This window comes from Gasterosteus aculeatus, chromosome 4 (genome assembly GCF_964276395.1).
Source record: "Gasterosteus aculeatus chromosome 4, fGasAcu3.hap1.1, whole genome shotgun sequence".
Taxonomy (NCBI): domain Eukaryota; kingdom Metazoa; phylum Chordata; class Actinopteri; order Perciformes; family Gasterosteidae; genus Gasterosteus; species Gasterosteus aculeatus.
Genome location: NC_135691.1, coordinates 6,921,861 through 6,947,884, shown reverse-complemented (window position 1 = coordinate 6,947,884; position 26,024 = coordinate 6,921,861). Strand labels below are relative to the sequence as shown.

General features: G+C 44.7%; 1 protein-coding gene across 8 annotated transcripts in view; it reads right to left on the bottom strand.

Moving 5' to 3' along the window:
• Positions 1–326: 326 nt before the first annotated feature.
• Positions 327–26,024, bottom strand: part of pcdh19 (protocadherin 19) — a 52,894-nt gene continuing 27,196 nt past the window's right edge. For 4 of the 8 annotated variants that reach the window (XM_040173616.2, XM_040173618.2, XM_040173620.2 and 1 more), the window contains exons 3-5: positions 23,926–23,984; positions 22,124–22,296; positions 327–3,026 (exon numbers count right to left, since the gene is read on the bottom strand). In XM_040173616.2, coding sequence (XP_040029550.1) covers positions 2,467–3,026; positions 22,124–22,296; positions 23,926–23,984 — 792 coding nt within the window. In that variant the 3' untranslated portion in view covers positions 327–2,466. Of the gene's footprint in view, positions 3,027–22,123; positions 22,310–23,925; positions 23,985–26,024 lie in introns of all 8 variants that reach the window. The other 4 variants (XM_078100683.1, XM_078100685.1, XM_078100684.1 and 1 more) reach the window with 1 other exon arrangement.

The window sequence follows — 26,024 nt, the reverse complement described above, 5'->3', positions numbered from 1 at the left end:
ACCAGCTGGGAGGCTGACATTGGCAGCTGTTTGAGAATGAATGTTTTGTTGTTCCGTGAATTAGGTTACTCAGTATCTTGATTCAAAATATGTGCCACGGTAAAAGAATTACTGATTATTTTTTAACTAGCTTCCAATTTCCCGGTGGAAGCCAGTTAACTTGGCTTGCTTACTTCCTATTTCCGAGTGAAACATATACCGTTTGTGAAAAGTGTCAACCTTTGTCAAGTGATTGTTGATCGTTGCCAAAGGAATCAAACCTAAAAACACTGAAAAATGTAAATGAATAGAACTCACAATGAGTAAAGACAATAAAACAAAGCAGAGGACATTTAATAGTTTAATTATAAGCTGCTGTATACATTCAGTGATTATTCAGATTTTCATGTTACCAGAAGCCATGGGTGAGACCAGCAAAACATTCAGCTACAAGATCTAGTTTGTTGTATGCAATTTGTCAATTTTCATTCGTATTTTCCAACATTGTACATAGTTTACTGCAAAGCAACATAAAACCACATTGCTAATGTTCAACACGGTTCTTCACACACGGTTTGTTCAAACATGATTCCATCCAGTCTGCTGTGTGGTGCACGTAGGAGGAGAAGGCCCTGTTTATACCACCGGTCCGAACCTTATCCATGAGATCTGCTGTACACAGATGGCGCATGGTGACAGCATTGCTGAGCAAAGCTAGTCTACGCGTAATATTGCCCTCCATTGAGGTTGAAAAAGTCTTGTTTTAACTTGGCCCAATAGGAAACACACTGTTAATTGGACAAATACAATTTGGTGAAACCCTGTGACCAGCATGAAGACCACTGGGAGATGTTCTTTCTCCTCCTTAGATTCTAAGACTAAGCAACATCCTGGAATTTTTAAGGTTAGTTTGCATCTTTTTTGGTATATTTTGCTATCTCACTCTAAGCTCTTTGAACGGACACGCTAATGTTGGTGCTGATATCGCTTTTTTTTGTTGTTGGTTTTTTTTTTTGTCTTTTTTACATTTTCTAATAGCCCACACAGAAACTTGATGGCACAAGAACTGACCAATAAGAAACTCTTTACAACAAGGTAGACTGCAACAGTTGCCAGGGGTCACACAGTAAACAAAAAAGAATCCAAGTTCATTTTGAAAAAAAGAAAAGAAATCAGATTCATTATAAAAGCAAAAGACAAATGAACAAAAGCAAGTTAATTTCAAGTATAACTTACTCATAAAATAACTACACAGCATTAAATATTCTCATTATACATTTTTAAATTATTTATAAAATATATTTTGGCATATATGTTTTTTTGTTTTTTTGTGTTTGTGTAACAAACGCTACTGTAGCTTCAGTTAAACACCAATGTTTATTTGTTTTTTTCTCTTGAAACCAAACATTAAAGGGATTGTCACATAACAACAGGTTATTAAAAATGATAATAGTAAACCCCATATAGAGTTTCACATAGCAAGACATGAGTGACGATCCCTTCTATCCTAGCCCCATAGTCAAAAGTCAAAAAAAGTACAAGACCAGAGCACAATGTTCTAATTTGTGCTCCACTGGCTACAATCAAGGTTGGGCACAGGGAGATTTCAAAAGTCTTTTTTTTTTCCTTTCATACAACTCAATTTAAACGCAAGGATCCGTCCGTCCCACTTCCAGTGTTCAGAGTGGCTGTGCAGATAGGGAGAGCTCATTTTGCTCCGTCCTTGATAAAATATAAATACTGTAAAGACCTCACAGTCTGATGACACTAGGATGTCCTCAGGGATACGCAGATAAAGTTTATCTTATTAGTTCTGGGAAAGAGTCAAATGAGACCTTCCCCATGAACGCACTGCAAACTGTTGAGGGAGTAAATTGGGAATCATTTTAAATGAATCCTGTGTATGTCGTTTATTACATTGATGGAGCTCACTATACAAAGGAACAAAGAGCGATTTTGGCAGCTAGAACAAACCGCAAAACCAAACAAGGCAAATATCAGTTTGTGATACAAAAGTAGTTCAAAAGGCATAACTGTACTTGTACGTGAATTGGCCTCTCAGGTGTCCAAACGTGCATTGTCCTGCTTTTGCGCAAGCACTGCAGAGGTCCACTGGGTATGTCCATGTCCATGCAGCCAATAGTACCCTGCCCGTCCATCCATTGCAGACTGATAGAGAGAAACTGAACAAAAAAAAACAAACAAGGAAAAAGTACTGCGACTACAACGAAGCCACATCCACTACCTCGGCTTGAGCACACAACTAGCCGCAGCAGATTACAGTCCATCGTCCTCAGCACGAGCTGGTTCTTCAATTCTGTACAACTGCAAACGGGTGCGTCTCCCTCCTTCCACAGCCTCCCGTGTACACACAGCTGTTGCGGGTGGGTACATACATGTGAGTTATACACGGCGCGCGCGGCGTGTGTGTGTGTGTGTGTGTGTGTCTGTGTGTACGAATGTTGTTTTGTGTCACAGAGAAGCTCGCTAGAGCACAATGTCCTTCAGGCGCTTGCTGCTTGGGGACTCCTTGTCTCGGCCGTCGTGGAGAAGCGTGTTGATCTCCCTGACAGCTGGCTCACTGTCCTTCCCCTCGGGCTGCCGCAGCAGGCTGTGGTTGGCGATCCGCTCTGCGTCGCGGCATTTCAGCGTGTTGTAGGCGGACGACGGCTTGGCCGGTGGGCTCTTCAGGTGCACGGGGGAAGTGATGGGGCTGGCTGCCTCGCGCCCGTTGCCGGCTTCGCGGACGGCCCCTCCGTTGGCCTTCGGGCTGCACACCTGAGACTCCTGAGTCCGCTTCCCCTTTAACTCTCCCCGCTCCACGTCCTCGGGCCCGTCCTTACCGAAGGTGGCAAAAGTCCTCTTGATGGTGCCGTCCTCGTAGTGGGGCACGTCCACCGTGGTGGCCTCGATGGACAAGGCGATGACATTGCGGCCGTGCTCGGGTGACTTGACGCGCGAGGGGATGGAGTGGCGAGGCATCCAGCAGCGGTCAGAGTGGCCGAGGATGCGACACTCGTCCTGGCAGTGAAAGCCTTCGCTGGGATCTGAGGAGACACAAGAGAAAGAAGAAAACATGATTTTCGTCCTTAAAAGCAGCTTTATGATGGGGTTTTATAGATATCTCAAACTTTTCTCCTTTTCTCTCAAAAATCGATGTTGCATTTAGTTTGAATCAAAATACCTCAAGTTAAACAACGGACTGAATCCTTTGCTTTCACTTTCATTTCCAACACCTGCTCAAAACCGCGGCAGCGTTTACACACTGCTCACGGAAAAGTAGATCTGGATGTTTTGAGCACTTCTAATACGCCAATTAAATGATGTATTGTTAAATCAAAAGTCCATTTGCAACTCTTGTATAATTGGGTTTTCTGTAACAACACTAGATGAAAGGCAGGTCTAAACAGTGCAATCAGATATCTCGCAGACGGAGAAACCAGACGAGTTGTTGCCTGGTTCATCTCTCTCTTCCTCTCTCTCTCTGTCATCTGGCGCCGTGTCATAAATATGTAATGATGTTTAACGCCGGAGTGAAAAAAAAAACTTGCGTCAGTCAGTAAAACTGCAGTCTTTTGTAATTTGTTATGTTGGAGGGGAAGGACTTTCAAGACAGTTTTTTAGCTGGTTACAACAATAAAAGTGTCGCGCTTCCTCACTCTAACTGGGAATCTGTAATTATGTTTTTCCCCCGTTGGTTTGATTACCCAGATATGTACACAACAATTGCTGAAAAGTTATAATTCTAGGAATCATTTAAGAAAGACACACTTGATTGATGATTGAGCCCTAGACAAACATTGCAATTACAAAATTGCTCAATGCCACTGTGGTACGTTTTCCACCTGCTCCGATGTTGAGGAAGAAGCCGCAACAGAGATGCAGAACGGCACATTTCTGCACTCCGCTACCGTTTGTTTCACTCTTAGCGAGAGCCATCCTCCTTTTCAGAGGCCCAAGGTGACAAGAGGGGATTGTCAGAGGGATTGCCATCGACCCAAATGCATACGCTTACATCTGGCAATCGCAGCTTGACAGATCACCTAATTAAAATCACTAATGATCTGTTTTTCTCCCTTCTTTCCTGCACTCACGAGAGGCACCTCAGCTAGACCCTGGGGATCGATATTTAAAGATTGGAGACAGGCTTTTTAGGGACAGATATGCCGGAGCCGTCCCTCATAAAGTATGATCTGATGAGACCAACAGATAACACGGTGACTAAACGACTGGGTGAATGAGTAAAGGCTGTCGTGGGCAGTTTGAAGCCGAATAAGGGAGATGAGTTCTGGAGTAATCATCATGCCTGAAGGCTGAAAATGAACACCAGCAGAGGAAAAAAAGAAAAGCATGAGTGACCAATGTCCACACGAGCGCTTGATAGAGAAACGGAGGTGGCACAGAATTAGCTTCCTTTGATCATGTGTGAATAGCCATTCGCACACAGACACACACACAGACGTGGCATTCTCCTCAATAAATGCAGACTGAGGCATCTTCTTCCTTACAAGGGACGGCATTGCAATGTGCCTCTCAAATGAAATCTAAAATGACAGCACAAGTTGATGACCTTAGAGGAATTCTGCGTAAACATTTCAGCTTTATGAGATATTAGAACACACTATCATCCCCGTTATCCAAACTGCAGTATAAACAGGCAACATGTCTGCGCAGTTAAAATCCTCTTATGAGGCCAATAGGAAAGAAAAAGCCAATTTAATGTATTTTCCGCTCTTGTATGTATGTAAATCTGCATTAATGCGGTTTGTTCCAATGGGATTGTACTTGCAATCAAGGAGACAAAGGAGAAGGGATTCGGTGAGAATGTAATAATGTAATCAAAAGCCTTTACGAAAGTCGTTACCAGGTACATGATGGAGCGCAATGAATAATATTTAAGCAAAACAAGCCCAAACACACAAGATTAGATTTTCCACTGTGACGTTTCCTTTTAAGAACTTTAGAAATCCTGTTTTCTTTTTTTTTTAATCCGTCTAAAGCTGTATCCTCAATAGTGTTTCCAACTTACACCTTTTTGGTGCATTTTTTAAACAATATTCCAGTCGCAGTAGTAATGTATAAACCAAAATATTAAATCGTATTACTTGCTGGCATTGAATAACTCTGTATGATATCTGCATTTGAATTACATTTAGTAATCTAAAAATGTCTCCCGGAACCTTTTTTTGACGAGTTTGATGAATCTTCTGCACTGATTAAAGATTGCTCATGACCGCAATTTCCTCTAAATACTTTTGGCTTGTTTTTCAATAGCCTGAAGCACTTTTTCTAAAGCATGAAAAGCCTCCAGGCACAAAGACATAAATAAGTTGTATGCTCTCTTCTTAGTGGTTGTGCATTAGCAGTGAATGCCATTTTCTCTCCCTTTCCTTCAGGGGTCTATGGGAGAGCAACTGGGTTGTAAATGGCATTGTTATGGAAGTCAAATGCCATTAACACTCACACATCCTTCCTCATCTCCGAGCTTCACAAAACGCAGATGTCGCTTTAGAAGATCCCAACAAATGGGAGAGTTATGAATAAAAGAAGTGACAGGCCATCGACCTCTGACAAAAACACAATCTCCTCCTATTGCAAAAAAAGAGTAATTCATTAATAGCTTTTACAGTAGTGCCTACGTTTGGAAATCTGAAACCTCCTCCTACTGCGAGTTTGTATTGAAAGTCTTCAGGAACATAAGGCTGCCAATCCGTTCCAGGAGCAGACTTTAAGTACGGGTACGGAGCAGGATGTCATTGGGGACGTTTCCTATCAATGATTTAATACCTATTAATTGAGGGAGCTCCATTGGGAGGCTGCCTCGGTTTTTTTAATGCTCCAGATTTAAGATACAAACAGCCTATTGGAAATGGAGGCAAAAAAAAAATATCTACCAAATAGTCCAGTTCTGATATCAAATCAGACATATTGGGATTTAATACTGAATAAAGGTCCAAAGACTGGCAACGGCACTAGGGAGAACTTTAAATATGTATGAACTAATACGCGCGGTCTTGGAGAATAATATGTATTACCACTTCAAATGCAAAAGCCAAATTCTCCTGATAATGCTGGTAGTTTTTTTTTTTATATTTCTATGTAGTTTCCTCAAATCGCATCAATTTGATTCAGCACGGGGAGAAAAACCCAAACGTTCCCTGCCATTAGAAACAGGCGTCTGCAGCACACATGCACCCGATTCCATCCTGTCGTCTCGCCTCAATGCGACGAAAGCGTCTAAACTTCCAGTTACGGCGGACGGATCTTCAGCTTCAGCACAGGGGATCCCAGGACCTGACAAGCCCATTGCTCAACTTACCCCTGTGCACAGCATATAATGATCCCTTCATGTCATACAGCCGGAGGTGATATTTGTTTGTTGCTAATGTAGCAAAAAAAAGAGGAATCAGCAAAAGATTAAAATCCCATGACACGAAAGGGAAGGGATGCTTTCAGTGTCCCCCGAAAAACTCCCCGAGCTTTCGCCAGCTATTTTGCGTATAATGCTCGGCTTCCACGTGAAGCCTGGCTTGAAAAACACAGGCGCTTTTCTCTCCAAAATTAGCTCACACAGCCTCAAGGTCTAAAACAATGATGTAATCCCATAAAATGAGTGTAAGCAGCCACAATGGGGAAAAAAAGGGGGGGGCAGATTTAACGTCCACAGACGGGGGTGAGTTAATGTGGAACCAGATTCAGGTGACATTTCCTATTTCTATGTTCAACGCGCGCCACAAGGCGATGGGGGCTCACTGTGCGACACAATTCAGTCACTTTGGTTTTACAGCATGCTAAACCCTAAAAAGAATTTGGAACAGCAGCGTGGCATGATAAATCATTTTACAAAGAATGTCTGCCACTTTGGGCTTAAACTACTTGTATTTCCTCTGTGTACTGACATTTTTGTTGTAACGGCAACAATGGATGTCCTGATTTAGTTTGTCGTATGAAAAAAACAAACTCCTGACAGTATAATGCAACTATGAAAGCCAATCACTTAAAGCAATTTCAACTTTGATACGCTTTCCGTGTGAGCTACAACTTATTCCTATGATATAAAGGTAAGTAAGGCATCACATATTGCATGTCTATAGTCGGAGACAACCATCGTTAAGCTCTGGTGATTGAAAGAGCTCTAATATTATGCCCTGACACTTTTTGTATTGTTGAGGGAGACCGAATTCGATCTACAGAAAGTTAAATGCATGAGGTCTCAGTTGTGATGACCCTTTCTGAGGACAGCCACGCATGTCTGAGGATTTTCTTCAGCTGCTAAAATGCTCCCCACTCATCTTGTTGTATCGCTGACGGTGAGATGGCTGTTTTCTAATTGCTCTCCATATTAATTTTCCATCCTGGCAGTCGCGTGGCAAAGACTGATTAAATCTAAATTGTTACCACGGAGTCTTGATGGAGCCTGTGATGCCGGAGCTAATGGAAGTATCACAGGGAGGCAGAAATTCACAAAACATGGCACCCAGCAGAACCGAGGATGACCGTCTGTGAAGGGATAACCCGAACACCAAAGCCTGATCCCAGCACTAGGGACGGAGCTTAACATCCAGTCTGCCCTAACTACCGCAAAGGGCAGTTCTACGGCCAGCTGAGGCTGAGACTTGGCCGAGCAGCCTCCCGCACGAGTCACCGGGGAGAGTCCAAGCACTGCTGTCATCCCGGCCAGCCAATTCAGTCTGTGGGCCATAAATCAGCCCGGAGGCTTGGCTCCTGCGGGAGCGGCAAGATGGAGTGTGATGGTCTTGTTTTTACAAACAGTGGAGGGGCACCCTTAGTGCGCTACGCATGCCATCATTCTCGACACAGCACCGGGTCCTCTCCTCCTTCCCACGGCATCTGGCTCAGTCACATCTAGCTACCCCCCCCATCCCCCCAATCCTCCTCCTCCGCCCTCCGCGACGACCCCAGATTCCTCCCTCGCAGCTCTCTGCACAAACCAATCCTTTATGCTCCTCCTCCACCTCCTGTCCTCCTCTTGCATCCCAACTCACGTACATCGCCGCAATTAAATAAACCATTTTTGCCTATCTGACCAGACTTGCTTCTTCAACTCACCAATTCATTGTTTAGGAAATTACACCCACTTGGCGGCCTTGTTAGTTAATCGTATGGCTGGTGGAGCCAGAGGTTCCTTGTGACACTGGTTCTATTTCTGGCCATTAGTACCACTCAATTTATCAAGAACGAATTCACTGTCTAATCCATTCAGCACCGCAGAGGCCGTCTGACAGTTTGTCACTTCCACCCGGCCGGCCCGTGTCCTCCCAAAAGCCGATGCAAAATGGCAAGTCGACTTAATCCCGAGCCGCTCTTACAGTCAAAATTCTTTACAAACACTTGTCAGTGTCTGTAAAGAAGGAAGCAACAGCTAAATCCAAATTCTGCAAATGTTTACTTCCTCTGTTTGTATCCCCTCCCTCGCCGCTCGCCCATCCAGCCCAGCCTGTGCGTTCTACACCAGGTCTCGGTATAAAGAATGCATTTGCAAAACGGTGCTGACAAACAATGCACTAGCTTCCAAATTGGTACAAACAGCATCTGTTTAACAGCTGTGTAACAGCAGCGTTAAGAGAAAGAGGGATAAAAAAAAAGCAATCGCTACATGGTTTTATAAATCACTATGTCATTGCAGAGGAATGTTTTGTTCGAAAGCAAGACTGCTAGCCGATGGACCGCTTGATGTATCGGAAATGATACGAGCTGGTTGTCATGATGACACGCATGGGTGGGCTGGCTTCAGTGGCCCGGCAACAGATACTATACATGACAATGCTCGCTGAGGGCATTCTCTCAGCTTTTTTTGTGCTACCTTCTACCATCACCGACTCTTAGAGGGTTGCAGTGTCTCCGTGAGGCTGCAGAAGCATTACCTTTGGCTCCCATCCTGACATATGCAACACTTGGAGAGGAAAGGACTTTACAGCAGTCAGACCTTGTGTGATCTGAAGGTTTTCAGACTACAATTCATGGCCGGGTCTCGTACACTAGATGAGTCAGTGACTGTTTAACCCTCTCAACAGCCACTCTGGACAGGATTTAACCCAAGCACAAATGCACAGAGACCTAAGCCGGGCTGCTCGAGGCTGAACTTGACAAAACATGAAATATCAGAAAGCCTGTGGGAAGGCCGGTATCATGTCTGCTTGAGCGGAGCCCGACTGCTCTTCCGCACTGCCATTGCAGCATCATGTTTGGTAGAGAATATTGTTTTCTTACAGATCAATATGATGAAAAAGTAGCCGCAGACCAAACAAATTTGGGTCAATTTTTAGTGTTTGTGCCAAATCCCTGACCTTGGAGCGAACCACTCCTGATGTTGCTTACAAATGTTTCTGTAGCACTCTGGCCATGAAGAGCTTTTTCAAAGTGCTTGGGATGTGGAGATCCAGTTACATGTGTTGGGCGACTATGAAGGATGTGTAACACTACAGGGATAAAACATCATTGTCTCTCTTTAGTGCAGCTGCACAGTGAGATAATCGGACCACTAATCTGAAACTGAGCACTTTCCTGAGCTTGTTTAAAGTGGCCTTCAACACATTTTTGTAGGTTGTTTTTTTTAATATCGAGCATATTCAATTTAAAAATATGTAATTTTTTGTGATCAAGATATTAGGAGGATTTTGACGTAGCTAGCCTGCTGACATACATATTCATAGTATCACCTGCACTTGCTGCCTTATTGTGTGCTCAGTTATCTTGAGGATAAAGCTTCAGGCTTGATTGTGTTTTCATCCTCTGTATTCACGTGTGTGTTTATGTCTATTTCGAATTGGTGAAAGTTTGAATTCTTCTAGTGACATTTCCACAAATGTCATTTTGGGAAGGAGGGTTATTTAGTTAATTTTGTTTATATATTTTGTTTCATTTAAATACATCTGACAACTACAAACCTCCCAAATTACTTGAAATATGTACGGATCTTCTTGAGCTTATCTTATTCACATAACTTGATATATTTCCATTTAAAAGAGGATATTGTGTTGCAAGCAATCATGTAGGGAGGAATTCAAAAGTGTCCAAAAGGCCAACAATATTATTTATTAGTTGTTGAGCAGGCAATTGAGCTCTTAATGACATCTTCCTTCACGCTTTCCGCATCAACACATTGGTAAGTGATGGGTAGTAAACTGATTATGTTGAACAGAGAGACACACATGTTTGTCATTAATACAATTGCATCCTTTCCAGCATCTAGCTGTATTTGTTTTATTTGATAAAGGTGGAAGAAGCATCGAGTTGTACTGGGATGCGATATACACTAATGACAGAAAATGTCCCCCTTGTCACTTCGCAGCGTCCAAATTGCCCTTCTAATGATGGGCTTCTAATTAACCTGTGTTCTGGCGCCCCGGGCCCACAGCAACAACACAACGCGCTCCCAGAACTCAGCACAGCGGGCCGCTGACGTCCCAGTTGCAGACCTGTCCGATCCGCAGCGCCAGTCAGCGAGCCGGCCAGACGGCCGGGCCGAACGCCCGCCCGCCCGCCCGCTGGCTTTTTCTCTGCCTCGCTCATTTGCTCAACAATGCATCGGCAGAGGACGTCTTTAAATACACTGGCACAAATGCGGAGTTTCTGTGTTTAAGCTTGACCGAGCTAGCAAGCTAATTTGCTCCTAAACCCTCGAGTCTGGGAGAAGCAAAGGGGGACATCAACAGACTGTTAAATTACATGTGTGAACGGGGTGGGGGAAGCTGGGGAGGAGGGGTGGGGGTGGATAGAGGAAAAGCTCTACGTGGAGCCATAATTGAGAGTAGAGGTTTAGAGGAAGCGGTGCTTTGGACTGGGATCATTTTTTCCAAACCTGCGAGGAACTGAATGTCCGTGTGGTCACCCTGGGAAATACCGACACCAGAAGTGGAAATTAGACATCCCTTCATTGAATCTATAGGTGTACTATCAGCAGGTATAAATCCCTATTGTATTATATCCTTCTAGGTGAGAGTTTTCAGCGATTACAATTGGCAGGAGAGGAAATAAAAACCACACACGTCAGGGAAATAAAAATGATGAGGGGAAAACATTGGGTTGTTTGACAGTGGGATTTCCATTAACAGACAAAAGGTCCATGGCGATTTTCTACTTGTGAAACTTCATCCAATGAGTTGAAAATCGGAACTTGGAAATGGAAGTGGAGCAATGGATTTACGATTTAATGGTTCTGGACAATCAATAAGCCATAACAGTTTTAAAGTGAAAAACCATTATATTTTTACATTTGCCATGAAGAGACATTTCTCAAGATTTTCATTTTGGATTATTTTTTCTTTCTCTCTGAAGGGCTATTTCCATTAGCCATCTGAAATAAAGGCAATACTTCAACTTACTCTGTGTGTGTGTGTGTGTGTGTGTGTGTGTGTGTGTGTGCGAGAGAGAGCTTCAGCTTTGCCTCAAAAGAGTGGCCTTACATAATTAATATAATGTGGCTTCTTGTTCAGTCATGTTCACTTTGTGTCAGCCAGGACTGTGTTTCATATTCCATTTTATCTCGTTACAAAAGCACCAGCATGGTTCCGACTCTCTGTCATTTTATACTCTTTTTCGCTCTATTTTTCGCTCTTCCTCTATCCAGAATTTTTAACACTCTCTCTCTAAGACCAGGACACGGTGACTTGGAGAGTTTGCTGGTATGTAGTGTGATGGGCAGGTGGAGCCCAGCATGCAGGAAGACATACAGTAAGAGGGGGGCAAGGGGGCACACTGGGACGCCGATCATGGTTTGAAAAGACGGTCTCCCCTGTTTTCCAAAGAACCAGAAACTGTCACTCAGGAAGGAAAGATATATAGAATAGAAAAATATGTGAGGCTCTTGCGGAAAGGTGATACATTAGATATACACCCACTGTGCTGAGGAAAAGCAACAGGGAGGCCATTTCCCCGTCACAAAGTCCATTCACTTTTTGCCATCTAGGGGGGGGGGCAAACAAACTCTCTCCCAGGTTCTCCATTATTCACCACAGTGAGGCCTGTACCATGATGCCACTTAATACCAGACAGTCAGCAGCATTAGCCGCTCACCGGCCCGTCCTACACTATGAAGGGGATTGTCACCCTGCAGTGCAGGAGAAGAGCCGGGGCTCCTGTCTGAGACACAGACAGATTGAAATGGAGGTGAAGACTGAGCTGGAGAAAAGAGAAGGAACTAATGGGCACATCTTTTCTGATTTGAGGAACGGTACTTTAGCATGCATACGGATGACGGCCGGGGTCTGGCACAGTTGTAGTAATTGGATTTCTCAGGCCCCGTGCCCTCTCATGATAACATGCTGAGCTGTGACATGAAAAGTCCTTATGTGTGGCAAGGGAGCAAGGTGCAGCAGAGTAAAAGTGACAGGTGTCAAAAGATCCAATTCCCTCGCTCCGCTCCGTCCTGGAGTTCCTTCTCTCTGGAGGCAGCTGAAGAACAACCAGCGCTGTGGTAAAGCCAAACACCAGAATTGACATTTACTCGCAAATCCGAGCCACTTAAAACCATGTCGAGTGCAGCGGAGGAAGAGGAGGCGGAGAGGGGGGAGGGGGGAGGGGGAGGGCAAGTAGGGGGGGGGCGTAAGCGCCGCGGATATAAGAGGTCATGACCTGATTGCTTGCTTAATTTATTTTCTGATTCCAATGTGAGCTGAATATCGAGGGAGCGCAGGGTTTCCTACGATGTGCCGAAGAACAGCAGCCCCACTGGTGATCTTTTAATTTAGAGGGGGGGGCGCAGTGCACTGTCTGGGGTCCCCTCCCCCTCTTCCGAATGCATTCTGGCTTCATCTTTAACGAGGACTGTACGAGAGCAGGCACATCATTAAAATGAGCCATTCTGAGACTTTCCTGTCGTCTATTAAACTTAACAGCCGACCTCTCCCATTACCTTTAATCCTCCCCTTCAAAGAGACGGGGGGTCAACGGGTTTGAAAAGTCGCATTTGGCTGGCAAGAAGCATCCACCGAATGAAGTCTGTCCCTCAGTCAAACCTACATAAAATGAATAACAGTAGAGCTTTCTCTAATATACCACAAGTATTTTGATATATATATATATATATATATATATATATATATATATATATATATATATATATATATATATTAGATTAATTAACAGTTACAGTAGTTTGTACATGGTGCTTACAAACCAGATTTTCTATGACATACTAATGTGGTATTATAATTAGCTAAAGCCCAGTGAGATGAGTGGTAGCCTGAAGGAAACATCTTCGTAGAACAATACCAAATTGGAGGGCCTTTGTGAATAATATAAATGTTGATGGATTTACTTTGATTTGATTATCCACCACCGCCGCTGTAGAAACACCACTCTGCATCCTGTCCAGCTCGTAACAGGCAGAGCTTCTTACTGAAGCGTTTGCATAACATCATCGGATACAGTCCCTAATCACGCGTGATCTGAAACACAAATGTGCATGTCAATCCACTAAACGAGGAGCCAACAGAGCACACGGGTCTATAAGAAAGAGAGCTTCGCCGATATGACAACATGTTGAGGTGGGCGGCCCATAAAAGGCTGGGGGAGGCTGCCGGGGTCCATGCACACGCGCGCACACACACACACACACACACACACACACACACACACACACACACACACACACACACACCTCTCAGCCGGTCCCTCCTCTCTGTTACTGTGCATTCGCTGTCTCATCAATAGTTTATAATCTGGGTCACTGGCAGCCAAAACGTGCCTCTCACTGTTGAGACCTACTCAAAATTTTGAGGTAAAACATAGTGAGCTCATTTCTGCAAGGTCATCCGGGGGACAGCGAGGGATCACTGACACTAATTGGCGAATGAGGGATTGTAATGACAGACGTAGTTTGGACGACTTCCCTCTTTAACCTCTGGTTAACTTCTGGTTAGTAAAAATCCAACGAGCATATTCTGCCGTGCAGTTCCACAGCGAATGCAGGCTCTCAGAGAGGAACTCTGCATTTCAACGGCTATAAAGTGTTAGAGAATAAATCATTATCACTGAATAAACATGAGGAGGAAAAAGTATGGAAATATTATAGAAGTACGCCTGAGGTACTAACCTTTTGTTGCCACAACTGAGGAGGACGACATCATTTTACATATTCCCGCTACATATTCCATCTGAGTTATAACGTTGTCAGGAGAAAAAAGGTGATGGGAGGGAAGGTAAAAAAAAAACAGGGGGGGGATGATAAGGGGAGACGATGAAATAAAAGAAACAGAATGTAGGAATCCTCAAATGGATTAGAGAGGATGGAGGTATAGTGTTTTCTTCCCACAGACAGGAAGTAATAGGGGTTAAAAAAAGAAATGCACAAGGACCCCCCCTCTCCGTCCGTCCCTCCCTCCCGCTCTTCCTCCGTTACACCAGCTGCACTGATAAATGTCTCTTTGTATTCTGGACAGAAAACTGCGGGCTACAATGCACTTGTCAGAAGACAGCTGATTTCCCCCTTAAACAGAGCAGAGTATATTCTTAATCTTTCCTTTCACACAGAGAGGCGATAAAACGAATAACTTGCGCCCCAGACACAGAATGCCCAGAAAAACACCTCCTACCCCCCCCATTTACTACACATTTGTGTGGCGAGTAGATACCGCTGCGCTCCTGTGTGTGCAGCATATGCGTCTGCAGCGTGTACGGCGGCTATGTGCTAGCTACTCCATGCTGTTTGTACTTTTGCTCAATTTCACAGCATCCATAATCCCGGCAGTATTGCCGTGGTTCCGCTATGAGGGCCCATAAATGGGAGTCAGTACTACAGGTAATGGAGCTGATTATTGCTATCTGGGCTACAGGCCAGCTGCCAGGCTCGGCCCTGCCTGGAGGGAGCACAGGCCGCCGGGTGTCTGATATCCTGGGATTCCTGTAATACAAGCCCTGCCTTGGCAGTCGCTCTGTGACTCTTCTGCCCACGTCCAGCCACACACTGAGGCTCCTTTGAGTCCTTCTATGCGTATAGTATGTCCTCGTCGGGGTGTTTACTCCACATGGTATCAGTCTATAGTCATACCATTCCAGGTAAAAGTTTGGGGCAGGGAAGACTTTTTGTAAATGTGTAAAAGGGACTCATGAGAGGAACGGGATGGAGTCTGGAGTCATGTGCTTGAACGCAACCAAATTACGTACTGACAAGACAGACAGTGCTAGTTGAAAGATACAATGTTAGATGCATCAAATTCCCTTTCCCCTGTAAGACAGTAATGTCAGTCACAAGTAAGTAACTTTCAGAATATTGAAGTTACTGGCCTGGGTTACATCACAGATTTCATAGGACATTCGACCAAACTTTGAACGATTAATTATCTATGAAGAAAATAAACGATATGGCTCGACTTTGGTGTCACGATTCGGGATGCATGAAAAGACGTCTGCACTTGCAGTGGATGTGGGTGGGAAGGAGGCAAAATAAGGAAAAGCATGGGAGAGGAGGCTTTGTTAACCTCTCATCATGTTGAAATGCATCACACAGATAAGAATCCAAATGCAAATTGTTTTCAGATCATAATCCGTTGAAGCGCACATCAAAGCTGGAGGTACAGGATCGTTGTTTAGGTACAAATAGGGCTGCAGTCTTAATTACTGGCCTTGTGTTGCAGTGGATGCGGTGCTGTGTCCCTCTAGTATCCTTACAGAACCAAACACAATGGTGTGGTTTGGGACAATGGCCTCCGCCTCTTTCGCTCAGACACAAACTAGAATCAATCAGAGCCACAAAAGGCGAATGGACTGAAGACAATGTTGCTGCTCTGCTACCGGAATTTCCCTCCGTTTCACCCTACCAGTCGTATTTCTCTCTTGTTCCATCTATTTATCTACGTCCCCCCCCTCTCCCTCTCTCTCCCCACTCCTCCTTCTCTGATTAACCTTCAAAGACACAAACACACAAACTTCACACACTGCTTACACACCCGCTCAGACACGATTTAACGCACACCGCTTCCATCAACTTCGGCATACTACCTGTTCTTAATCTCCCTCCCTCTGTCTAGGATCATCGTGATCCCCCTGTTTTCCCATCTGCTGTCAATTGGGGCCCAGCTTGGCTATAGGTGCTCAACAAACAACGGCGATTCACTTGGTTTCTGCGGAGATTATTAACACACACCTAGCATGCCGCGGCGTCATGAATAAGCAATGGAGATCCGGAGCCCTACTTTCTCTCCGTGTCTGCGTTTCCTCCCTCCCTCCCGCTCCGTCTCTCCCTCTCACTTGCCCTGCCGAGTTGTGAACTGAATGCCAGCATTGTCTAGAAAATGAGCTGTCAGTGGAGCGGCCTGCAATGAGATACATCAGGCTCATTGTGAGGCCGAGAAAATAATGAACTATTCCCATTTCTCTCTCTGATATGTTCAATACGCTATCCGTGACAAGTGCACGGAGATACGCAGCCCCCTCTTGAGCTGATTAAATACACGGGTTGCGTTCTGGAGAGCTTTTGGCACAGTCAGGGTTCAGGCGATCGGCCATCGTGGTATTAGAACATTGCTCTAATGTTTTCCAGTCCGGGGTTGGAGGAGAAGACCCTCTGCGAGCCTTTTTGCTCGTGCCTTTGTCAGCGAGCGCAGTTGAGGAAGAGCCAGCTGGAGGGATGCACGTGCTCGTAAAAACTTAAGGGAATCGAAACATTTCGAGTTTGTTTAGGTGCTCCCTCACATCCCTTAACTTGTTCCCTGGTGGATTTAACTGTGGCTGGGCTAACCTTGGGTTAAAAATAAAAATAAATGCGTTGCTTAATGCAAACAAAAACTACCAGCCAGCCAATTTCTTTCATTTGGAACGGACATAAAACGCTGTAGCTCTTGGCCGTGTGCAATTTGGTGCCCTTGGTGAGACTTTAGCTGGTGCCTCAGGCATTTCAGTCCATTCCACCGCTGAGCATTGTGTTCAGAATAAACCAAATAGCGTAATGTCTTTAAGATCAAGTTAATGCAAATCACGCTTAAAGGAAAAGAAAAAAATGTGTTGCAGGCTATTCCCCAAATCCCCAAACAGTCTTTCCAAACTTCCCATACGGTGGGTGTAATTGATAGCTATTTAGTAAATGAGTTAAAGTTGCCTTCTGCAATCAGTTATTCTTGTCATTACCTGTCTTTTCCCCCGTTAGTCCTCCTCTTCGCTTCTGCTTCAACTTCGACAAACCGCCAGATCGTGTACTAGATCATAGGCTTTGTTGTTATGGTGTTGTGGGCTTTTTTAATGCAATATTTTTGAAATAGTACATATAAGAAATAGTAAAAGTAATACATTTAAATTTTGTTTCCTCTTTACGAGGCGCCCCTAGCATTCACATTAGATGGATAACGGATAAATGATGGAGGTTTATTTTACCGAGGGCAAATTCAATATTGGTCTTCTCTTTTTAAAATGATAATATGTTTCCACTAAAACAGCCAGAGAACAGTTTCATTCAGCAATGAAAGCAATAAAAAAAAAAAATCAGAGCAGATGGACAGAGCTTGAAATGACATTGGATTTCCTTAAACAGTAATTCCTCCAGTCGGTACATTTCAGAGGCGTCCTCTGCATCTTGATCGTTCATTACAGACCTCACCACACCTGCTAGCAAGCCGTCCCCAGTGTGTTTGAGCGTGCAGCGGGCTGCACTCTTATCTTCCTTAATGCTTGCATTGCACTGAGCTCTTTGTCACTGTCAGCCATTTTACCTCCGCCAAGGGTTACGCATTAGATTAGGCAAATCAAAATCAAAATGGATGGTCCCAGGGTAGAGTTTGTGTGTTAATCTCATCTTTCAATATCATAACTCAACACGTGTCGTTGTCAGCCCGAATAACATCATGACTTTTGGAGCTTAATTCAATCAAATGTTGTTTAAGAATGACTCAAATCCTCCGGCACGTTCACAAAGTTATCTTGGAGTGAGAGAGCGAGAAAAAAAAAAAAATCACTCCTACCTGTCAGAGAGATTGTTTCCTCCTTGCCTCTTTTTATTTTCCCCTCGCTTAAAACTGCTTACTAGACTCTCAGCTGATCTCTCCATCTCTGTCTCCCTCTCACCTCCTCTCGTGTTGTCAGCACAGCCCCGTTCCTGCTGCCTTCCGGATTCTGACACCTGTCAGCATTTTCGTTAGTAGATCAGAGAACTGCAAACTGGAAATGTTCTCGTGTTGAATTTAGGGCAAGTTTGCAGCAGAAACATGTGACGTGCCTTTACTCTTTCTCTAATTCAACAGGGGAAAGGGAGGGAACTGCCTGACTGGCACAAAGTTGGGGGATGTGGGTTGGAGATGTTTGCAGTCACTAGATAGAAACAAGACGGAAAAAAAGACAGAAAGACATATGGAGGGTGAGGCGAGAGAGAGGGGAGGGGGAGGACGGGGGGGGGGGGGGGGGGATGAAATCAATTAGGAACAGTGAAACCCTGTGGATCTGCTGATGGAAGAAGGGAATATGGAAAAGTCTGCGGCCCACGTAGGGGGCTTCCATTCCTGGGCTCCAGCTTCAGGCACACACCCAAAGGGATCTAACAGATAGATGAGAGATATTCTCCAGAGGTGGAGGCCGAGGGATGTGTCAGAAATAAAAGAGGCCTGTTCCCTAATTGAGCAGTCTTGGATCCTTTTCAGTCTAATGAGCCAGGAGAATGGGCTTTTTTTTTTTAAAGTACAGTTACACATTGACCTGGAAATAATTCAAAAACCAAGACCATAACCCTCTAAACTGCTAAATCGGACGGCGTGAAGGGACATCAAGCCCTCAAGTGATTTAACAATACATGAATCTTAATCCTTAAAAACCACGGCTCATCCATATCCGAGGGGAATTAACGTGTGAGCTATGAGTCCTCAAAGGAAGTCGGGGGGGGAAAAAATAGATTTAGCTCTCTTTGTCACCGGCCCCCTGCGAGTGTTTCCTCGCTTCTCCCTTGACACTAATGGATCAACAGAGCCACAGCAAGCATGTCGAACATTTCAACCAAATCCCCCTAACTTCGCAGACATGCCTGTAAAGATAAAGACAAATTCATTTAATATAGCTCTTCTCAGTTTATAGTTACACAAATATCACTATTCTATTGGCAGATATGGGGGAGCCACTACATGTTAAAGATAGCCCCTCCTTTACAGATTCAAAGATTTAATGCAATTTCTTCCTCAGATACTTCCTAATCGAATAAACTGGGTGAAGATATTTCAGGTCAGGTTTTCAAAAAGAGCCCACACGCCTCTTTAGAGTCTTGGCAGCGACTCAACAGAAAGGTATTCGCTCAGATTTAAGTCGAAAATTTCTTCTCAAGCACTTCGCTGAAAGTTACCTTGGCTGATACAGGAATAATGAATTGGTGTTGAAACATCAGCGGTGAATGGAGGGGTGTTGGGGGGAGGTGGGGGCATAACTGATGGAGAAAAGCCAAATATCACTCCTAAACTGCAACAGGGAGGGAAAAAAAGGCCCACTGTGATTCAACACAGGGCTATTTAGCAGCTGGATGGAGTCATACAATTGGATTCCCACATGAAAGCACAACACATGATGGGTATGCAGGGGCCTTTGTGTAAAGGTAACGGCTTGTCTCCTGGGCAAACAACACCTTTGCATGGCACTGGGAACAGCAAACATTTGCACGGTAAAACCCCGAGAGTTTAACCCTTCCTCTATCCCCCTTCAAGCCTGCTTTTGTTCTCCGCACTTAACGCAAGAAGAAAAAAAAAAGAACAATAAAACACACGAAACACAAGCCTCTTCTGTCCTCAGCTGGAGTGTCTTGTTGTCCTGTGGCAATTGCAGTCTCTCAACTAGTTTTCTGCTTTAGCTGGCACTCAACAGAGTTGGTCCCATAAGACGTCCACACAGCGGGATATTTAGTGAACATGCCTATTTGTTTTCTGACAATTCCAGCAGATAGTGTCCGTTTTTTGTCAATTGCGACAGATGAGCTCAAAGTGAAACCACATCATCACATGGCTGTAACCACAGCGGCCCTGGCGATACACAAACCTGCACTGATCTATTTCCGCCCCGTCCTCAAAACGAGTATGCACGGAGGAAAATGAAGTAGGGGAAAGAGCTTGTGTTCGGCTGAGGAGCGCCACAGAAAACCTGATGATGTAAAATCCTCATAAAACAGGACTGATTAAACTCTACGTCACGCTGAATCTGCCCATCTCTGTCGTCCCACCGTGCTCTTTAACCGTGTAATTGGACCGTTGAGATGGTAATTGGGACAATTTCATTTGCTACGTCATTACGTTTCTGCAAGTGTGAGGATCTTTGGTCAAGTCGTTTAATAATTATGAACAGCAGCTCATTACTCTGGGATGTGACCACGGCTGCAGGCCGACGTTCTAAACAAAGCGATGAGGAGCTTCCAGTGAAGCCATTTTGTTGAGTCCCGACTGAGGGAAATTGCTGGCTAACAGTGTGTTTATCTGTGTGAAATAAAAAAAAAAAAGAAGAAAACAACAACCTACCTAATTGTAATTCGAAACAGATACTTTGTTATCATCTATTTGTTCTGGTCAAATGAACGTACAACACTGTGAAATAGCCACTTATAAATTCAGGAGGCATGCTTCTATTTTGCTGAAAAAGATACAGTCAGTGGTGGTGTTAATGAAAAAAGAACCGCCTCAGAGGGGAGTCCTCACTTGTCTCATGTACTGTACATCATTTGTAATTGTGTCCAATAATTAGATCCCACCAACAGAAGAACTGTTGGACGGCGTTTCTGGCCCCGGGATTTTTTTGCAGGGTGAGATAATTTCAGCTGGCAACCAACAGTCAGGAAGTTCACTGTTCATTGTTCACTACCGGCGGACGCCGCTGAGGGAATGCCCCGTACACGTTCATTCCAATGGTCACCACACTTCCTGACCTGATATATGTCTATCTGTATTTCTCGGTGCGTTACAACACACAGGCAACTGGCCATGAAGGCAGATCCATTTGTGTGCGCTCTCGGTCGCCTAATCGTATTATTCCCCAGACAAACATCATCCAAAGCCCAATTGCTCCAGCTGAAGCATCTGGTTAGTTAAACGTGCCAAGGACCAGACAAGGAAAAAAGCCTTCCAGTGCTTTTAGTTCTTCTCCAACCACACCCACACAATTCACAGTCCGCCGATGAAAATAAATCAATAAATCAAATTTTAAAATCCCACGATCTCCAATTATGTATTTTGACAAACGATTCCTTTTTTCGTCATTTCGTACTCACCTAAAGGACTTCCCTGTGAGGGTGCAAAGCCGTCTTAGTAAAAAAGGAACCAACGGGATCTTGACGTCAACTGACGGGAAGTAGAAATAAATCTGGCACGTTCCCAAATTGCAGCACAGCACACACGTGTGCAGTTGGGACACTGCGAGTGCTTTCTATGAGAACTGTGCTCAAGAGTGTACTTTTAGAAGGTCCGGTATTTCAACCTCCCTCAGTATAAAATTGCTAATGTGAGTCTTTCTAAAATGTCTGCAATTCCTCACCCGCGCGGACCAACTCTTGTGCGCTAAACTGTTACACCTATGCGTGTGGTGTCAGCTCCGAGGTGCACGTAGTAAAATACTGGTTTGCTCCAGACTGCTTCCTCCGGGTTCGCTCCCTCTTACTCTCGTCTTCTGTCTGAATGGCAGAACGAACACGACCCTTGCGCTGACTTGTGCCAACAAAGTGGATGTCTTTTTAAATGGGGGGGGGGGGGGGGAGTCAAAATGAAACATCAACATTAATTCCCTGCTAAATGATCCCACTGAATTATGGATGACGGCTGGTGGAGATATGTAGATTTCCACCTTCTACCTTTGCGAGCCTAATTGCTGCCATTCAAGCGCGTCTGAAGTTGGCAGACGTGGCTACTATCGGTCAATAATGTTGCCTGAGCCTGTATCAAAGCCTTAGCCTTAGCTGTCAGAGATCCCTTACATTAGCTGCTGCAGCAGCAGGACATCAAAGACAGAAAAGAAAACTGTGATGTTATTCATACTTGCACATCTGAAGCTCGAATTGGGCATAATGCACCTTAAGAGATGCTCTTGTGGCATGAAAACACGCTGCGGCGCACACACACACACACACACACACACACACAAGTACACATTTTGGTCTTATCTCGACACTGAACGCACTCCAGGGAATGCGATCCTTCTTGCATACAGAGCACACAAGCTGAAAAAAAGCAACAGATTTGCTCACCTTGGTCTGGCAGCTGGCAAACATTGGGGGGGATAGTCATGTTCAGCACGTCGTTGACAGCCGTGTCAACATAGTGTCCTCTCTGGACGTCATGTTCACTGTCGGTCTGGTCGCTCTCCTCGTGGCCGCTGTCCTTCAGACTGTTCCCCTCCAGGTCCTTGAATGTCGATGTGCTACATGGGGGCCAGAAGGGTGGAGAGGGATATGTTGATTAACTGTCACATCACCTTCTTTCACATGCTCTCCTTGGTCCGCGTGTCTCTGATGGTTTGTGACGAGCTGTCAGTCTTTCTCATCCTGTCCTTTTTTTTTTATATATGTCCTTTCTATTTGCCCTTTTTACGTAGTCTGTTTCCATGAATTCTAAACAGACCAATAGTGATTTTTTTTTGGTGGTTGTTGTCTAGTTGAATAGCAAACTCTCGCAAAGAAACAAAGCCTCCAGCTTCGAGGCTTGCGGTGAACAATGAATAAGAAGAAAGTTTAAATCCGTTGAAAGGCTTTTTGGGGCTGGGTGTACAATTTTGTCTTTAACTTCGCAGATCGCGTGGCAGGTACAAGGACATCTCAGATGGGTACTCTGACTTCAAGGACACTGCATTGAACAAACAGGAGGCACTCGCTCAGTAGAATCAAACAAATACTGCAGTAATCAGGCATTCCTGGAAGGAAGATGGATGGAGGAAACGCTGGAAGCATACAAACTGAGCATCTGTCTTGTTTGGGGCTCACAGTCAATAAAGACGATGGGGTGGTGGGGGCACAATCAACAGCTGCACAGTAACAGCATGATTTCCCTTCATTTGCTTTCCATCCCACTGGAACAAACCCCGCTTTACAAACAACACCAAATAGGGGTGAATACATGAACATGTGTTCTCGGAGGAGAGAAAACGGAAAGTGGAGGGAGTAAAGGACAAGGAAGCTGCATTCCTGGACCCAAGCCTCACATTCTCCAGCCTGGGGGGAGAGGACTGCAGGTAATGCCCGCCCTTTGATGTTATCACTGTAATTGCACCTGTCCCAGACCATAGGCTCACTGGCTCCTGAGGGATTTCTTTGTAGTGTGCTGCAGAGGCCCACACTTGAATGTTCTTTGTTTACATTATCGTCGATCTTTTCTCGGAGGGGGAGGTGAAGTTGCCATTATAGGGTTTCTAAAGGGACGGCCTTAAACAAAAGAAAGACTGGAATGTTACATAGCTGCAGGTAGAAAGGAAGAAGTGTGGTTTTATAAATGAGCCTGGTTACAAAACCGCGGCTGCGGGGTATTATTATAGGACCCCCATCCCCAACTTCCAATCCTGCATTCGCGCAGCCTTATTCAGGTTGAAGAACACGAGCACAATGAAAACATTTACTCTGAACTTCTTCATCCGAGAAAAAAACAAAAAAAACGTCATTACTGAAGCTATTCTGTTTTGAAGAAATGCACTTGCGAAGTCTCCTGAATGTCATTTAATCATTGAGTGGTTGTTTTACGCCTTAAAGCAGTTTAAGGCAGATGTTGTGCAAATGACGCAAATAACAGAAAGGTAATGAGGTTATCTGGTTACCATTTATTTTGCTGCTGTGAGTAATCTCGTGATTTAGCAGCTTGTTCCAACAACTTTTTACTAAACGCACTGCGGAGTAATGATATTTATCCCCGAATCTTACCCTCTCTCTGCAATTACACTGAATGGAAAACACACCGGAGCGCATGCAAACTGCTGCAACGGTAGCCGTGCACTCATTAGACAAAACAATTACAGATAACAACAGTAACGAGGTGCTGGTAAGAATTCCTAATCAACACATACCTTTTAATGAGGTGGGCTCTGCTGTTCACGTAACTGGAGTCAATGGAGTAATTCTCCGTCTGTAACAGAAGAAGGTAAAGGGTGGGGGGGGGGAGGGAAGTGGGTGGGTGGGGGGGTTGTGGTTGAGGGATGATGGGGGGTGGGGGCACACAGAGAGGTACTTTTAATAATGGAAGCAACCAAAATAATGTTACCAGTAATTGGCTTTCAGTTGAAATGTTATTTTCCACAAAGGCCCCGGTGAGCAGCCTGGTCTTTCAAAAGGCTGAGTCCTATTCTCTTTCAAAGCACACACACTAACACACACACAGAGAGGCTGACTGGGAGTTGAGCGCTGCAGCGAGCGCAGCCTCTCGTCTCCTCTTCACCCTCCCCGCTCTCGATCCCTCCGCCGCCGCCGGTCAGCCCGCCGTCTTTAAAATGGAGTCATTAGGACGGACGGGGCGATCGGGCAGAGAAGAAAAGTTTCCCCTCTCTTTTTCTTCTCTGAACTCTTCACTTTTAACATGTTTGAGAAGACATTAATGTGGAAATATTAAATAAATGAATGCAAGGGAAGTAGATGAAATTAAGAGTGAGCCGGGGGAATCTTAACTCCGCAATTGCAGATGAAAAGGCTTTTAGAATATGCACGCGATAGATCTCTGACCCACATTAGAGAACGCAGTTCAAAGGCACCCTACGTTCAATTTTTTTTTCTCCAACATGTATTTAGCAAGGAGAATATTGAGCACATGGACAGAGGAGTTAGTGTTCACCGAGCAGGTAGCCCCTCCTGCGCCTGCCAAGCTTCTACTCACACTCGGTTAGATGTCAGGGGCCAAAGGGTATCAAAGCCTCTCAAAGGACTTCCCCAGTCCTGCGAAAAGCCAGGACACGACCCTTTCGACAAACTTTGATAAGATGCAGGTGTTTTCTGCAGAAAGAAAGCAGAGCCTTCACTTAAAATTCCACGGCGCAGATACTGTATCCTGATATAAATGCTGAGAGTCAATGGCAGACTTCCGAGGGTCTACAGAGCCGATATCAAAGCCCTGCTGAACAAAGAATCTCCCGCATAATAAGGGAGGTTAATGCAGGCACTGGAGCACAATTGCAGGTGAGCCAGACATTCGACACAGGGCTGCTCTTGAAGTAGCGGCGGCCGGGAACAGCTGTCATGCGTGGTGACCAAACAGATTTGGGTTTAAACTCGAGGTGCAACTGCGCGCCGACGCTCCGCATTAGATGCTAATGGGGCAAAACCCTTGGGACTCTTTTTTTCGGCGTCAGCGGGGGAAGTGAATCCACAACGCTGGAGAGTCAGAGCAGTGAGGACGGAGGGATGACGAAAAAAAAAAAAAAGGCGAACATTAGTCCCCTTCTTCTTGGATCGCTTTTGGAAAGAATTACATGAATAAATAAAAGTTACGCTGGCAGATCACAGCATCCAGTGTGCGGTGTTTAGCTCCAGCAAATAGCTCCCACATCCTGTTTGCAGTCCATGAAAAATGGAAGAGCTTGTTGATACAACCAAATACCTATCGGTGTTTGCTTAGATTGACTGTATTGATGGCATTTACTTCACAGACGACATATATGCTGCACAGCATTATTATCTGGCTCATGCCGACGTTTGTTGTTCTCGCTTTAGTTGTTGTAAACTTTAGGGAACTTGAATATGTGTCAGAGACAAGCTGTCAGTATCCTCAACGGCGCATGGGTCCACTTTCAATCATTAGGAGATAAGCTGTTGTTTGCCATCTCACCTATATTACTCCTAATTAATTTTCCAGGAAGTGTGCATAATGGAAGGCAACAATGCAGCGCCAGGCCTCCGATTGGGGCTCGCTAAGTTACGGTGCAATGTGTTTGCGCTGAAGGTTAGCATCATTCTGTCTCTTTACCATTTACCCCTAATTAAACTTTAACTCATTAATACAGAAAGGATAATTCATAAAAAGGAATTTAATTAACATTTTATTATTAGCTCTTAATTTGGAGCACACCATGTTTGTTCTCTTGTATTACCCCTGACTCCTTTTGTTCCCGTTCAGCTTGACTCCATTAAATATCAAAGGTAGCTGCAGCGGCAACACACTGCAACTCAGACTGGTTAT